We start from the raw sequence: 16,854 nt of genomic DNA on the forward strand, positions 1-16,854 counted from the left end.
TGCAGCAGGTGAATATGTCTATGCATGTACTCCTGAGGGTGAGTCCTGGGAAAATGCCCAAAAATTAGATAGTTTCCCCAGTGCTTGGCTGGAAAATGAAATGGTTTGTGTCTGTGGATTCAAAATCCCCCTTTATAATGAAGATGAGCTCCTGTGGTTACCAGGTCAAGAGCAAAGCGATTCCCAACTTCTGAATGCTCCCTTAGATTTGTCAGCTGCCTACAGGAAAGGAAATCAAATCATGAATTTGAATCTCGAGCAGTTCTCTCAAATGTTTGAAAATTCATTTTTGTCGCAAGGGCAACAAGGAATTGATATTTCATCTTATAGGTTGAACAAAGTCAGGATGGATCCAAGGTATCCCAGCTATGTTCAGGAAGATCAGTACGAAGGTGTCATCGACCTTTCCTGTCATAACCGGGACCACATTGGCCCTTACTGGAATAACCAGGAAATGAAGACGTTTTTGTCCCAAAAGGTTGCTGTTTCCTTAAACGCTACACCTACTTCGAATTTAAATCAGCACTTACTTCACAACTGTTACCAGCCTAGCGAACGTCGTCGTTCATCTTTTGGGGTTACAGTGAAACATGTTGATGATGTATTAGAGGAAGAATGGAGAATGAGAGTGTCTCCAGGAGAAGAAAAACCTAATCTTAAAGTCAAAAAGATTTCATCCCTCATATCCAATTTTGTGGGAAAAACACCACAAATAGAGCTAAATAAAACCAGCACATCAACTGATCAAGCTGCTGCAAAGAACATCCTTTCATCAGGTTTTCAAAGTCTGAAGTCAAAGATTATCAAAGAAGACTCTACTGCTGTTGTGACTCAGCCAGAAATTGCTAAAACCCAAATGCAAAGGCCTGTAACAACACAGGGGAGAGTGTTGCCATCAGTTCCAACATCAAGTCAAGTAACTCAACCCCAAATTCAGTCACATGCAACCTCACAGAAACCAAGACTTTCACGTCAGACCACGATGTCACAGCAAGCCACTCCACCCCAGCTACCAAGTGTTGCAGTGCCTTCAGGATCAAAAGAGTCTCTTGTTAAACATGGGCCCCCTGGACAACCTCAACTTAATAAGCCACAGGAACCACCTGTAGAAAAACCACCTGAACAGCCACAATCAGGCTTCATCAGTTTTCTGAAAACAGCAGTGAAGATAGAAGAACCAAAACCAGACTTACAGAAATGTTCCCAGACAACCCCAAATCAAGACAGCCAATCAAGGAGCACAGGTTCCTTGCCAGACAGTGTTCCTGCAGATAAAGAGGCAACAGGAGTTTCAAACCTCTTTGGATCAATCAGCAGCCTGTTCGGCACCGAGCCCTCACCTTCTCAAAAACAGCAAATAAGACCCAGTGTCACAGAGGGTTCCCTGTCATCATCATCCAAACCGAAAGGTTTACAAAGACAACAAACAATGGACCAAAGCAGTGCCTCTCGACCCGGGCAGGGCCTGCCCCCTGGAAGAAGTGTACCCCAAGCAATTCCTCCCAAATCTTCTCAAGGCCCAGGTTCAAGCCAAGTTGAAACCCAGCAATCCACAGAACAAGCAAAACATGAACCAGAAGCTAAACCATCAGGTGGACTTTTTGGGTTTTCGATTGGTGAAATGCTGGGAGGACCAACACCAGCTGCCAGTTCTGGTCCCACATCTCAAACATCTCAACCAGCTCCTGCTCCTCAAGAAGAGTCTCTCGGTAAAAGTATATTGTCTATGTTTGGTGGCCTGACTCCACCGCAGACTACACCAACCAAACAAACTGGGCCCTCACCTCAAGCATCCCCAACAAATGCTGCTCCAGAACCCCCCCAACAGGAATCATTGGGTAAAAGTTTATTATCAATGTTTGGAGGTTCAACTCCTCAACCGCCTCCTCCACAGGCCAAGCAATCTGCTGAAGTACCACAACAGGGACCAGTTCCTCCTCCTAAAGAGCCCCCCAGTACAGGGTTTCTTTCAATGTTTGGTGGTCCTAACACCCAACAGCCTCAAACAGGATCACTCTTAGGAGGTATCCTGCCTGCATCATCTAATTCATCTGAGAGCCCAATGAAAGGACTGTTGTCAATGTTTGGTGAGCCCAGTGCTCCCCAACCGCAGCCACCATCCAAACAAAGTGCAGCACAGCCGCAAAATCAACACGGAGTGGACGCTCACAGACAGTCAAAACCACAAGTCCAGCCTCAAGCAAAAGAGCAACAAGCCCCCTCTGTCCTCGGGGGATTATTTGGAGGTTTATCTACCGCTACTGAAAGTCCAAGGAAATCGTTGTTCTCCATGTTTGGTGGCCCTCCGCCTCCCCAAACAGCAGGAGCTGGTGGACGTACCAACATGTCTGCTCCTACAGGAGTTTTGGCACCTAAAGAACCTGTGAAGGGTCCGCCCACTGTGTCTTCTCCTCAGCAAACCCCAAATTTAGCGTCCGCCACTAAAGAGCCAGTTACTGCCGACACACAAAAAGCTTCTTCCCAAGTGTCATCTGTTTCCGATAGCCATGTTTCAGCTGCTACAACAACAGCAACAAGTGAAATATCAAGTGAGGCTCTTAGTGTCAAACCAACAGTTCCTGCAGCAGATGCTGGACAAAGCAAGGACAAGGACAATGCTGGTGCATCCATCCACCCAATAACAGAGAGTGATACCGCGAAAAAGGAAACAAGCACAGAAAGCACCTCCCAGGTCTCTGCTCCACCAAAAGAATCAACCGGTTCAGCTATTTTGTCTATGATTAGTGGAGAAGGCTCACAAACCCCCTCCTCACAATCTGGTGTTACATCAGATAGTCCAGGAAAGGGGTTGCTTTCATTATCATCAGGGTCCAGTGCTACCAGTCCTTCTTCTCCAGGGTCTTTGCCGCCATCATCAAGTCCAGGGGACCAACCAGCCAAAGGCTTATTTTCAGTGTTTGGAGGTTCATCTCCTCAGCCCTCCTCACAGCCTGGAAGTTCATTACTGGGTTCAATGTTTGGAGGTCCCTCACCTCAACCAACAGCTTCTCAAACAGGAGGGTCATTGCTGGGTGGATTATTTGGTGGGTCAACTCCTCAACCTGCATCTCAAGCTTCCCCTCAGGCTCCCCCTACAAAAACTACAGGCCCAGCGCCCCAGCCAACAGGACCACAGACAGGACCATCCCTGCTTGGTGGCCTGTTTGGCGGATCTGCCCCTCAAGCTGCTGGATCTCAAGCTGGTGGGTCTATTCTAGGAGGGCTATTTGGGGGATCAGCTGCTTCCACTGTGGGACCGCAGATAGGTGGATCCTTGGGAGGAATGTTTGGTGGGTCTGGCACCCAAACTTCAACCTCCCCCAGTGGTGGCTCCATACTCGGAGGTATATTTGGAGGAACACCCTCTCCAACAACACCTGGGAAGACTAGCTCATCCTTTTTGGGTGACATATTACATGGTGCTTCAACTCCAAATCCAAATCCACCCTCAACACCCAGTACAGCAGCTACACCAAAATCTAATGATGACAAGAAAATTGCGGCTGTTGCAAACAAAACATCAATTGAAGCTGAACTTCCAAAACAGTCTGCTGAGAATGAAACCAAAACTGATCCAGCTGTAGCTGATATAGCTGCTCCTGGAGCCTCTGTGACTGATGCCGAAATCAAAAGCAGTGATCAGGCAGGAACACAACAGCAACCTGATGATGCGGTTAAGGATTCTGAGGCAGTTTTACCCAAAAGTGACGTCAGTGTCATTGAAGAAGTTCGTTGCCAAGATGCAGAGAAGTCAGATGTTTCAGGGGACAAAGTTGAGTCTAAAGACCCTCAAATATGTGAAGAAGCAAAACAACCAGCAAGTCAAGAAACTGGTCAAGTGAATCAAGATACAACACTACCTAAAGATGAAGAGCAAAAACCAGTTGCACCACCAACAAAAGCTGTGGACCAGGGACAGGAAAAGCCTCAGCAGCCAGAGAAACCTGTCAGTGACGCTTCAGAAACAATTACAGGTTTTATGTCTTCCCTTTTCAAACCTTCTGAGGCTCCACAGCAAGAGAAGACCTCCCTCTTTGGGCTTGGTTCGACAGCACCCCAAGCTTCCTCTAATCAGACTGGGGCATCGTTATTGGGAGGTATTTTTGGAGGGTCAACCACAGAGACAGCAGCTCCTCAGACAGGGGGATCATTACTCGGAGGATTATTCAAGGGTTCTGCTCCTCAATCTCAAACAGCGCCCACCACTGGAGGATCGATATTAGGCGGGATGTTTGGAGGAGGACCTGCTGCCAAGCCTGCAGGCCCCCAAACTGGTGGATCTCTACTGGGTGGTATGTTTGGTGGATCTACAGCAACAGCGCAGCCTGGTGGTGCTTCTTTGCTTGGGGGAGTGTTTGGAGGAGCCCAGACTGCAGGGCCACAAACTGGTGCATCCATACTTGGTGGCATAGGAGGATCTTTGTTTGGGGGTATGGGACAACCACCCAAGACATCCCAACCTGTGCCAACACAAGGGGCTTCACGGCCGCCAGTGGTGAAGAATGAAACCGTGGCAGCAAAAGCGCCACAACCTAACAAAGAGAGTAGTCAGGATGTCAAGACTGTGGATGCCCCACCAGGTAGCACTGACGTAAAGCCTGAAAGTTGTGCTCAGGAGTCAGGTACTTCAACATGTGCTGCCCCTGACCCAACCAGTCAAGTAGATAACACCGAAAAAGACAAGAAAACTGTCGGAGAAGATGTGATCCATGAAAAACCCATCATCATTTCTGAAGAACCTGAGCGTAAAGACACTGACAAATCTGTCCCACCTGATAACATCGTAAAAGACGCTAACGCAGCTCCTCCTGTGGATCAGTTGCCAAACAATGCTGATACGGCTCAACCTAAGTCTCTGTTTGGTTTCCTGTCGACACAGAGTGATGCAGGAAAATCTCTTGGATCGCTGTTTTCACCAACAGTGCCACCAGGAGCCCAAGCAGAAGGAGGCACCGGCTTGTTCTCGGGACTTAAAAACCTTTCCGGAGGGCTCTTTCAAGAGGAAAAGCCCGCAGCGGGGAAACAAGAGCCTCCTACAACGTCATTGTTCGGAGCTAAAATAAATCTCCCGTGGCAGGCAGAGCCCCCCAAGCCAGCTGCTCCCGTTGTAACATCTCAGCCCAAAACTAATAAACCTGCAAATGACGAAACACAGACTGTGCAAAAGGTTGCCACATCCGAGGCCCATAAAGTTGAATCGGTAGGTCCCAGTGATGATAAAACAACCCCCCAGATTTGCATTTCCACTCCTGACGTAGCTCCTTCAGCATCCCTGGCCCCAAAGGAGGAGGAAAGTCTTGTAGAAACAGACCCCCCTGCAGGTCCTCACTCCGGAGTGCAGCTGGACAACCAGGTCAAGAAGGATCTGTTGAATGGAAAAAGGCTAGTATAGGCATAATAAATGGCAACCCCCTTCACCATTTATGATGCATTGACATCTTGGAAAAATTGTACTCCCTGTCCAGCTCCGCAATCATCCCCACTAGTCTTAAATAGAGTTTAGCTAAGTATATGTGTCTCTATATATGTGTGTGTGTGTCCTTATTATTTAATCCTAGTCCGTTACGTTTGGTGTTTGTCCATTTTTCCACGATATTTCAAAACAGAATTCCAAGACAAAATTTGCATATTTAATAAAGCCACGGGCATTTTAAACACAAACTTCATCTACTTATTCATATATATATATACATATGGAACTAACAAATCATCCTAAATTTATAAACTGTAAATTTTGTCAAGGCATGGAATTCTGATTTATGTTGTGCAGTGTGTTTTTATGATGGAAAATGTTTACATCATCTTTTATGCTTTATGTTAAAGTTGGTACTACTCTCACTATTTAACCATAATATTTAAGATTTGTTAAAAACAGGAAAATACAAATAGCATAGGCATTTATTTAGATCCACGTTTATTAATGGAAAAATGAGAAGCACACAGAAAAACTCAGCATATTTTGTCGTCCACATCTGTTCAAATCAGATTCGAATCAGATCAGAAGCTTCGGCCATGTCAGAACAGTAGCTAAGTTTTCTTACTCTTTACCCCAACTATCCCTACTCTTTACTCCAATTCCCCCTTAAAAAAGACAAAACATAAATTCTGTAATCGAAGTGACACTCCAAACCATGCACGATGGCTAAGCATGTCACACACAAGCTAAAAGACGTACAAACCTTTCTACCTAGCAATTAAGCTTTCCACCCAGACTTCCCTTCAACTTGTGCTCTACCTTTACAGCCTGAACATGCATGCAATTGGATTGACTTTGGTTTCCAACTCAACACAACACACACATAAAAAAAGAGTTCTAAGGAAACAAGGGCACATAGATTCTAATCTATTGAGTTCATTGGGGAAGTCTCTTTAAAATTTCATAACTTCTTTGAGCTAATTTTCCTTCCACTAATTTTAAAAGATTTGAGGTATAGGTTGAAGTCATTTAAAAAGAAGGTAAAATTGGGGGATGATTTTAAAGGTCTATTTTTTTGTATAAAGAATTTAGCTAGACATGGTATCACATTAATACATAGTTCATGTTTTGTTGTCAAAAATTATACCAAACGTCACATTGTCTCTGGAGTAAGAAGGTGGAGCTGATGAGACTTCCTTGAAACCCCATTTGTGGATTTCAACCCAAACTTATAAGTAATACTGCATCAAAAAATATATGGTCTGCGGTCTCTGTCATATTTGAAAAATGACAAAGAGATGAATATTGTGACATATTGATGAATATTGTAATCAATATTGAAACACAGTCTAATAAATTCTTTAGATGGATAAATATTGTTCATAATTTTGAATTGTGTTTATTTGGCTTTAAGGGGTATAGAGGGTTTTTACATTATCCATCAAGTCAACCACAGACCAAATACCTCTCCTAAACCAATAGATACAACAGTTCTGGAGATCTACCATAAAGCCACTTCTGTTCAAGACAGTTATAGCGCCACCTACTGGCCTGGCATGCTTACTACAGCGATTTCAGTCTCAGCGTTTCCCTGTGAACACAGATTTTTTTTCTCTGTGGTTTTTTTTTGTGTTTTGGGAGGGAAACATCATGTAGACAGGGCCTAAACACTATATTACGCAAACCATTGACAATAAAATATGCTGATATAACTGTGTGCAGGAAAAACGACTTCTTTACAGTTATATGCAACAGGGGGACCTTAAATTTCTTAAACTAAAATATATAGTCTACTATGTATGTATAGTGTTTTTGTTTTGTTGTTTTTGGTTTTGCTAATGCAGCCCAAATGTGGAATTAGCATGTGCACAGTGTACAGTAATGCACATGCTCACAGATTGACACATTTTCATTATTTTTCAACATGCACCAGCCTTCCAGCAAAGTTGGGTATCTCTCTAGGACATGACGTGCTGCGTGCACAAAAAATAGAGTATTCAGTGTGTTTTTCTTAGAGAAGTGAGGTCGATACGATCTAAAACAGTGGTTACTGTGTAAAGTGTGTAGTCTGACTTGAAAAATTAGAAAGTATTTCACATTAGATCTGCATAACAAAACCTCTGTTCTAGTCTTAGAGGAAATAAATCTATCAAAATGGATTTTAATGATGTGCATTTTTCCTCACTCCTCCCACATAACTGTAGTCCAGTGGAAAGTAGTCGCTTTGGGTCGTCAGGAAACCTGAGCCAGACCAGTTCCCAGCTTAGTGAAACTGGCCAGGAGAGCACTGGAGGCTCAGAGCTGGAGGAGTCCTTCCACTCCTATCACAGCGCTGGCCTCCACCCCTCCAACACCGGGCCGCCGAGCACCAACGGACACCTGTCCCCCAACGGACACGCCTCTGTGAGTGAGCAGGGAGTACGTAGGCTGTCCCCGGAGGTGGGCCTGAAGAATGACGCCCCAGAAAGACAGTCCTCCAAACTGAAAAGGTAAGACTCTCTTACAATTTAATTTATTTAACATCAATACCAACCTGAATGGTGCTGATAGAGTTTGTCTGTCTCATTTAAACCCAGGTTTCATGATGATGGACCACCACTACCCTTTTCCCCGTCCAGAGTCCGGTGGTTGAAGGCCATTAACAAAGTCAGGGTCCAGCTAAGAGAGGTAAGTAGAGTTTCTCTTCATTACCTCTACAAATACTGCCTCTTTCCCTGTATTTTACTCTGTGGCATATGAAATATATGAATTTTATGTGCAGAGAAATTGCACATTTGCAACTCTTTGAGAAATGGTTGAGTTTAACCTCTTTGTTGTTTCCACAAAAACTATCAACGCCAGTGTCTTTTTATACTTTTTTTAGATATTATTTGTTTTTCTTTTTTTAATCTTAGACATTCAATGTGTATGACTGTTTTCTTTATTCTTTATTTTATTTTATTTTATTTTTTGGGTGGGGAAAAACATTTTTATATCCAGTGAAACGGAATACAAGACAACAGATATGTCCATCCTGATACAATTTAAGTGATGAGATGACTTGTACAGTTTTTCTTTTTAACCCACAACCTTGCCCCCCCATCCCCAAGGAAAAAAAAAGAAAAGAAAAAGAAAAAAGGGAAAAGAAAATAAGAATGACTGTTTTCTAACATTAAACAGAACCTGTGAATAAATAAGTGTTAATGAGTGATGAATTGTGATGTGCTTACTGGTAAACAAGAGCTGATCCTGTACGCTCGACTTTGTATCGTGTAAATGTCAACAGATGTGGTGTCTAATCCTACTTCTCAGCCCAGCCGGAAATCTTTAGAGGGTGATAATAATGAAAACATCTGAGCCTCTCAGCCCAATGAGTGTCATCCCCCTGATGAGTCTTTTTTATGGCAGAGTGGCTCGTGTTGAAGCTCCATTACGATGATTAGTTCACACATACTGGTTGAAACCAATAAATTATGGCAGATCAAATATATGACGATGTGTCTCATGCAAGGTGAAAGATGTAATTAACTACAGGGAGCAGACTAACACTTAGTGACAAGACTGAAGCCCCATACATGACATACAGATCCGGATATGTACGGAGCCTTCTTTCCGAGCTCTGCGTTCATTTCTTCTGTAATTCTGCACGTGTCCATAAAGTTTACGGATTCGGACCAACCAGAGCAGTACCACTGGAAACTGTGGGGGCAGTACTGCTGTTACAACCCGATACGTAGCTTTAGTGAGACACAAAGAAGAAATTACAATAGAGGAACTTTCGCCGTATATGTAATGGTCTCACCAACCACTGCCACCTACAATGCTTCCTCCTTTTTTTTGAGTTTGTTGTTGTCAGAAACTTTTGACTCTGGGCTGCGCCCCCTGGTGGATGTATTGGTTATCAGCAATGCCAACGCAAATGACGCATGGAACTCTGTGAGCCGTGATGGTAACATGGCTTGAAACAGATGAGTACATTTTAGAGGTGGCTGCTGGTCAGTCAAGGAGGGGAAGCTCATTTTTTTCCGGCCTACATCATAAATTTTTTTATTTAAATGTAGATTCTACCCTCCGTTCCTTTTCAAAAAAATGATCTGTGACCCTGTCGTACCAACCAGGTGTTTTTTTTTCAGGGATTTTAACAGTGTTCTCTTAACGCTCGTCGTTTTTAAGAAAGGTAAACTCTCTGGGGATCGATAAAGCCTCAGGATCAGTCCAGAACAACTCAGAAGATGCTTGCTGACTGGCTCATTTCACTGTCAATCAAAAAGGGTTTCGGCCTCAGACAGATCATCCAATCATCATGCAGAAGCCCAGCGTCCAGGCCAGCCCACTGCCTCATAGACCCCCAGAGACGCTGAGCGTCCGACTGTGTTAAAGCGCTGAGACGCTGCGGGGATGAATGAGAAGGAGGTGGAGCCAGTTACCTGTGATAGGAGCTGATTCTGAACTAAAGATGAAGGAATTCTAGCTCAGATTTAGTCAATGAAATGTTCACACAGCAGAACATATCAACACTTTTTATAGGGACATTATAGGGGAAGCTGAGCTTCACTTGCAGTCTTGGAGCAATCACCGCTGGTACATTTTCATACGTAAAGGGAGGAGAAATGGACCTAAAGGCCTGAAAAAACTGTCAATCTGTCTTGCAGGGATAGATATGATGTGTGCAACACTCGTACTTTCCTGCGTCAGAAATAAAGGGAAGATGGACAGGAAGTGGAACTGACTGAAATCAGCCTTTTTGAGCAGCCGCCATCTTAAATATCACTAAACATTTTAATAAAATGATTAAGGGCAGGGAAAAGAGTTGTGGTTTTGTGCGTTTCAACTGTAAAAGAATAAAAAGAGCAAAAATCCCAATCGTCAGTGACTGGCTGAAGTGACAGAAGAGAGCTGGCAGCGGTTCAGCCACAGCTTAGCTTTGAACTGAATAAATTAGCAGGAGGAGAGGAGAGAAAGCGTGCAAAGAGGGTGGGAGGGAATGAGGGCTGGCTCCACACGTTAAACGCTTTACAGCGCGGTCAAACACTTCACACTCGCTGTTCCACTTGTGGAAATAAGGGTTCAGTGTTTCTGCATCCACAGAGTGAGACATTGAGGTGTTAATGTTTGAGCCACTGCTCCTCCCTGAAGATGAGATCTACAGGTTGTCCATATTTCCATTACCCTAAAAGGTAAGTTTCACATTTTAATCATTTGTGTGTTTTTTCTGCATAATTTACCTTCTTTTAATTTCGCTAGAAGTCACCTGAAAATCACCAAGTAAAAAACTTTTTTCACAGACTGCAGCCTGGGAAAAATTGATAACTTCAAGTTGTTTCTATGATCCTTTAAAGTCCACATTTCTAAGTGGTGGAATTAACTTTTGTTTTTTAACGTCAGTATTTTCCCTTGAAATGTTGATAAGCTGTAAAATATAAAAATTAATAGAGGGGTAGCTCTGATATCTAAAGAAACTATATAATGAATTTTCAAGATGAAAACACCAGCTGAAGCTTGTATCAAAAAAAAGGTTCAAGTTGTGTTTGTTGTACTGAGTAATCCTTATATTTGTGAGCTAAAAAGGGTCAGATCTGTCAGACATCGCAGCTGGTATGGGTGTGAAAGAGTGATCCGGCCTGATTGAACACAAATGACCCGTCATCTAATTACTGAGCTGCTTTTTTCAAGACGTCTTAATGAGAGACCCAAGCAGCTGCATTTACTGTCCACTCTTCCAGTCATTATTCTTCCTAAAAAAAGACCAGCGTTAGAATTAGGGACTATTGGCATTTAAGGTTTTCTTTTTTCTATAGTTTTGTTTTGATTTGTTCAACTTCTAAGTTATTTATGAGTTTAATGTTTGAGAAGTCTTTAAGAGCTCTGTTTCCATCAAGTGGTTCAGTTCGTCTCGGTACGGCAAATATTTTACAGCGTTTCCACTGACCCATCCTGGAACAAATCCCCAAATAACCGAGATGTAACGTCCCACTTTTTGGGACCTTTCCGTTAAGGTGCCAGGCTAAACCAATCCAACCCTAAAAGCTGGAGCTACAACAAAGCAGACTGTTGATTGGTGGAAAGAATGGTCACTTCCTGTGTGACAGCGGCTGCTGTATTTCTCCTGGTGGCGCAAAAAGCCACATGCTAATCACAGAAAAGATGAATTGCTGCATGTATTCATCGTTGCTCTTTGTTTACTGTGTCGCGTTTTCCTTCTTCGTTGGATTTATTAGCGGGGTACACCGTGTCGCACTGCTATGACGTCACGCTATTGTGTAACTGACACAGCTATCAGCATCTGGCTTACGCACCGCATACCACTAGGGGGCATGGTTGGCTGTGGAAACACAAACAGGATCAGGTGTAAATGATCCAACCCATACCAAACCATACTGACCCTCCAAACATCGGACATCGGACATTGGAGAGACATACAAATACAGATGCTGACATATAGATCTGGCCATTTTTGGATGTTTTAATGACATTCAGCATTTGGACGTCAGTGAGACGTGGATCCAAACATTCAGACGTCATAAGTAGCCCTTTTTTAACGGTAATCTGACCTCCATAGCACGCCCGAAAAAGAAGAAATTAAAACTTTCATCCTGCACCTTCAGGTGACCTGATTTAAAGGTCAAAAATTACATTGAATATACGTCATTTCAACATTACATTGCGCAATGGGGGTCCGAACCGGACGGCTTGGTGGAAACAAGGCTTATGTGAAACAGCTAGCATTATCAGAAAATATCAAAATTGATTTTATTTCATTTTCATGAATTTTTTTCAAACTTTAAAAATGTCCAAATGTTCAATTTTTTTGCATAGTTTTTACATTTACATATTTTTTTAAAAATTGGATTTCTTTTCGATTTTGGAAATTTCTAAGTGCATTTTTGACATGTTGTAAAATAAGAAAAATTTCCGAATTTTTTTTGTTTTTGAAGATTGGGTAAATATTTAAAACTTTCCTTTTTTTAATTTCTGCAATATTTTAAAAATTATTTTAATACCATTTTTGAAAAAGTTAGCGAGTTTTGAAATTTTTTAAATTGTTGGAAAATGAAGCATTTTTTAAATAATAATTTTCAACCTTTTTTTCCAATTTCTGATTTTTTTTGCAAATTTATGAAATTTTAACAATTTGGGTTTATTTTGCAAATTTTAGCACATTTTCAAAATTTTATTGTTTTGAAAATTTCGCCAAATTTTGGATTTCAAAACTTTTTGAAAATCACAACTAATTGGAATTTTATGAATTTTCCAATTTTTTTTAAAGTTTTGACATTACAAAGTTTTAAATTTTTAAAAAAAATATTTGCAGATTTATCAAAAAATAAAAACCACGAAATCCCATGTACAAATTCACTTAAGCAAAAAACTTCTCGTTAAGATAATTCTTCACTAGATTTTTTCTATGTTTAGAATTTTCTAGACTTTTTTTGTCTTTATCTAAAAGATAACGTAGGTTTTGTGGCTCCTGAATGACTTTAATCCAGGTGAGCTGAGGCTAAATGGCTCCTATAACAGTAAAGGTTGCAGACCCCTGAGCTAGCATAACAAACTATCACTCCATTTGTCGAACTGTTATTGAATGACCTGATTGGAAATTGCAGGTAAAGCAGGATTTTGTTTATTTTTTAATCTTAGCAGTCATTGGGAAGACATTCAGTCTTATATTGCTTAAACCCCCTAAAGGACAGAAGCTGACTGGTTAAAGGGACAACTGATTAAGAGTTTTTCTTCTCAGGGATGTTTCCCAGAGGACAACACCGAGGACAGGATGAACCCTACAAACCAGAGCTGCATCCAATTTCGCCCAAGAGAAAAAAGCAGCGGGAGAAACAATCACAACGACCCAGAGTTGGAACTGAAGATTGCTCTCTTCATGATTTGTCAGAAGTGGACACTCCGAGTTCAGGTGCTGACCTCATGTCATCTGAGGGAAACCGTAGTCCTTGCCAAGATGGTACTGGGCTTGTGGAGGACGCCACACCCAGGCTCAATAACAGGATCAGGAGCGAGGGAAGAAAGAAACACATGGAGGATGAAGAGACAGGGCAATGCTCAGGTGACATAGTCGAACATATCCTGAAAGAGCTGAAAGGAATCAACAAGATCCAGGAGGAAATTTCTGACCTACGGGAGTACCTGACATCTGTGAAAGGCTCGGTGGATGAAGTATCCTGTTGTGTTGACGCTGTACTCAGTGATTTAGGTGGATTGTGCTCCGGTGCCTCCGCTGCAACTCAACCAAGTCCTGTTCCTCAGCATCCCTGCGTCGGGGGAGGATGCCAGGGTAGAAAAAATGCCATCACAGCACAAGGGAGAGACACAAGTCTGGTTTTGGATCTCGTAGATTGTGGGAAAGATTCTTACAAATCAAACAAGCCGTGGCTCGGTGGTAGAGTCGCTACCCAATCAGCGCAGATTTCAAACATGGGTGTTACAGGCCGTGATAAATCCGACATCTGTTGCCTGGAGCTTCATCATGGCTACCAGAGTACCAGCTCTTTGTCATCGTGTCTCAGCTCCAGCTATGAAGCAGGCCTTCTCACCAGTGACACAGAGTACGCCACCTGGCCTTCAGGTGATATGCAGCACAGTGGAAGTGGAGATGGAGCGTGGAGCGTGGACGATGTTTACTCTTGTGCAAACAGTCAAGACGAGCTGGATAACTGCCTCAGCGTTTGGAACAGGTGCACCACGGGGGAGACGCAAAGCAGCACACCTGGTCATTCCTCACACGACAGCTCTGAGCATCTCTCCTTGCTGTTCGAACCCCACTTCAACTATCCTCAGAGTTTTTCCAGTGGGGCGGACTGGAGGTCTCCCAGACTGGTACCTCAGGAAGGAAACTTGGAGTGTGACTGTTCTACCAACTGCCCGTACTCACACAGCTCAGGTTACCACACTGTAGATGCTTGTGCGAATGACCTCGGTAGTGGACCATCCAGGAGTATGAGCTGCTCCACCGTTCTGCTGACAGACTGTGATGACAGCTACTTGGAGCCACATTCACTGTGCGATGACCGCCCATCATCTGACGACACACTCGATCTCGGGTCTGCTGACAGTCTGGAGAAGGAGTGGACAGAGCACGGCTTGAACAGGGAACAAGGATTAGACTCTTTGTCGCAGGAGTTTACAGAAACAGATTCTTTAAGTGCACCCAAGACCCCTAATGTAGCTTTCGATGTCACAACTTTTGCCAAGGCTGTGGTTACCTTTAGGTCTGCTTGGAAAGGGGCTCTGAAAAAGTGGGAAGGATCATATCCCGAAGGTGTGAAAGACGATCATATCCCAGATGCGTCTCCATCTCTTGTCAGACAAGCCAACGTACAGGAGTGTACGGATGGAGAAGTAAGTGGCACAGATGATCACTCCGCTTGTGGTATTCCTCAGGTGGACTTTCCCACTGAGACTTCACTTGAAGTGGATTGTTGCCCATCCCCGGTGGACCAGCCGTGTTCACGCCAAGCATCACCTCATGACGAAGGCCACTCCCACTGCACCCCAACCAAGTGCCACTCGGATGAAGTTTCACAGGGCGAAGGAGAGCGCCTGGCAGATTGTGAGCACACTAACCTCCCCTCAACACCAGACCCTTGTCCAGCAAACGAGGGCGAGTGCCCACCTGGTCCAGTGCTCAGTACAGACGACGCGCCATTGAGTCCCATCAAGGAAAACCATGTTTTTGTCGAGGGGGATCCTGAAAAGCCAACTGATGCCAGTCACAAAGAGCGTATGGCCAATTTTCGGCGCATTCTGAGGGAAAAGAGGCAAACTCGTCATAGACTGTCCAAATCTTCCCAAGGCTCCCAGGGGTCTCATGGTTCTCAGGGCTCCCAAGGCTCCCAGGGATCTCAGGGGTCCCAATCTCAAGACGACTCTATCTCAGGTATAGTCAAGTTGTTAAACTTACTTACTGGATCTGATCAAATGTATCTGTAACAATAAAGGGAAATGTAACATGAAAATAACTGTTGTTGTTTTTTTTCTTTCAGACTTTGGACGAGAAGATAAGCAGGTTACTTGTATCATGCTCGCTCCATGAATAATTTGTGTGCTAATGTTTGTGGTATGATTGTGTTTTGTGTTCATTTTTCTCGATTGCTTACCTTTGTCAACAGGATAACTTGTGGGCACTTTGAATTTTAAAGCATAAGCAGAAAATCAGATATGTGATAATTATTCAAAATGATATATCAAATTAAATGTTAACATGTGTGTCAGTGTCTGTGTCTGCCTTGAACCCCCTCCTCTGCCTGGATGTTGATGTTTGGGCTGTTTTGGGACGTTTCTGGGTAGAGCGTAAGCGTGGTTACCTCAGCCAATCACAGAGCGCCAGTGCGCAAGTGGGTTTACATGTTGATTAGCGAGTGGAAGAAGCTAATCAGAGTGGCTACGATAGCGGATGTAGCACAGAGCAAGAAAAAACAACCAAAATGAGGGTGAAGCTTGGCTCAACTTTCACTTGCTTTCGGGCACTCGTGAGAGCTATGGAAGCTAGCTTTCTGCTAGCCTGATATGTGTCAAATACCTGTGATTAGCTCGTGCTAACATGCTAAGTGAGGTGCACAGCTCTAGAGTCTCTCCCACAGAGAAACACAATGCTACAGGTGGTAGCTGGGCTAGTGAGTGTGTTCATGTAGTGGGGGTTCGAGGCTGTGGGTGTGGGCTGCTGCTGGCACTGAACCCAGTTTGACTGTTGCGTTTACTAAGAAGTAATAAAAACTCCTGCAGACCCTACCTTTAAGTTTTGGAAGATAAAATACTAAAATCAGTAAATATTTTTAAAAAAATCAAGTTTTGATTTTGAAGTTCTGAATCTCCTTTGACTGTTAAACGATGTTGCTTCATGGTCAAATATTTTATATATTTATAACCTAAGAGTTCAGGTTTTTTTTTTTTTAGCTTATCCAAGGTTCAAAGACATCATCACCTTCAACTCTGATTTTGTTTATTTTTATTTTTATTTTATTTTGTTTTGTTTAATTTAATTTAATTTTATTTTATTTTATTTTGTTTTATTTTATTTCATTTTATTTCATTTTATTTTATTTTATTTTATTTTATTTTATTTTTTCACTTTGCATGATCTGCAAACCACCAAAGAGGTTAAACTCAACCATATGTAACTTTCCTGTACTTCTGTCTTCTCATTAGTTGCTAGTTATGTACCTGGTTAGTTGTTGTGTTGTTTTTCATCTGCTCAGGTTTTTGTATTTACAGTTTCATTTATTTACCGTCTTGTAGGTTGGAGATGAAGAACCCAATGTTAGACAAGCCTGGGTCAAAACAAGGTAAATCAAACAAATAAAAAAAAAACAAAAATAAAAAACAGAGAATTTCAATTTGATTGGTCAGACTTTTATTAACCCTTTTAACGAAATCTACAAAACTTTTTGACAACTTCTTTTAGTTAATGTGCAATCTTTCAATGCAGAAAATATTTTTCTTTTCTTTTC

At 42.7% G+C, this 16,854-nt stretch overlaps 1 protein-coding gene across 3 annotated transcripts in view; it reads left to right on the forward strand.

Moving 5' to 3' along the window:
• Positions 1–16,854, forward strand: part of unc13bb (unc-13 homolog Bb (C. elegans)) — a 79,693-nt gene that overhangs the window by 37,695 nt on the left and 25,144 nt on the right. For all 3 annotated transcript variants that reach the window (XM_074690000.1, XM_074689999.1, XM_074690001.1), the window contains exons 9-11: positions 7,621–7,905; positions 7,993–8,083; positions 16,643–16,689. In XM_074690000.1, coding sequence (XP_074546101.1) covers positions 7,621–7,905; positions 7,993–8,083; positions 16,643–16,689 — 423 coding nt within the window. The remainder of the gene's footprint in view (positions 1–7,620; positions 7,906–7,992; positions 8,084–16,642; positions 16,690–16,854) is intronic.

The sequence above is a fragment of the Halichoeres trimaculatus genome, unplaced genomic scaffold, assembly GCF_033239565.1.
Source record: "Halichoeres trimaculatus isolate MK-OKI-2021-1 unplaced genomic scaffold, fHalTri1.1 fHalTri1_scaffold_16, whole genome shotgun sequence".
Lineage (NCBI taxonomy): Eukaryota > Metazoa > Chordata > Actinopteri > Labriformes > Labridae > Halichoeres > Halichoeres trimaculatus.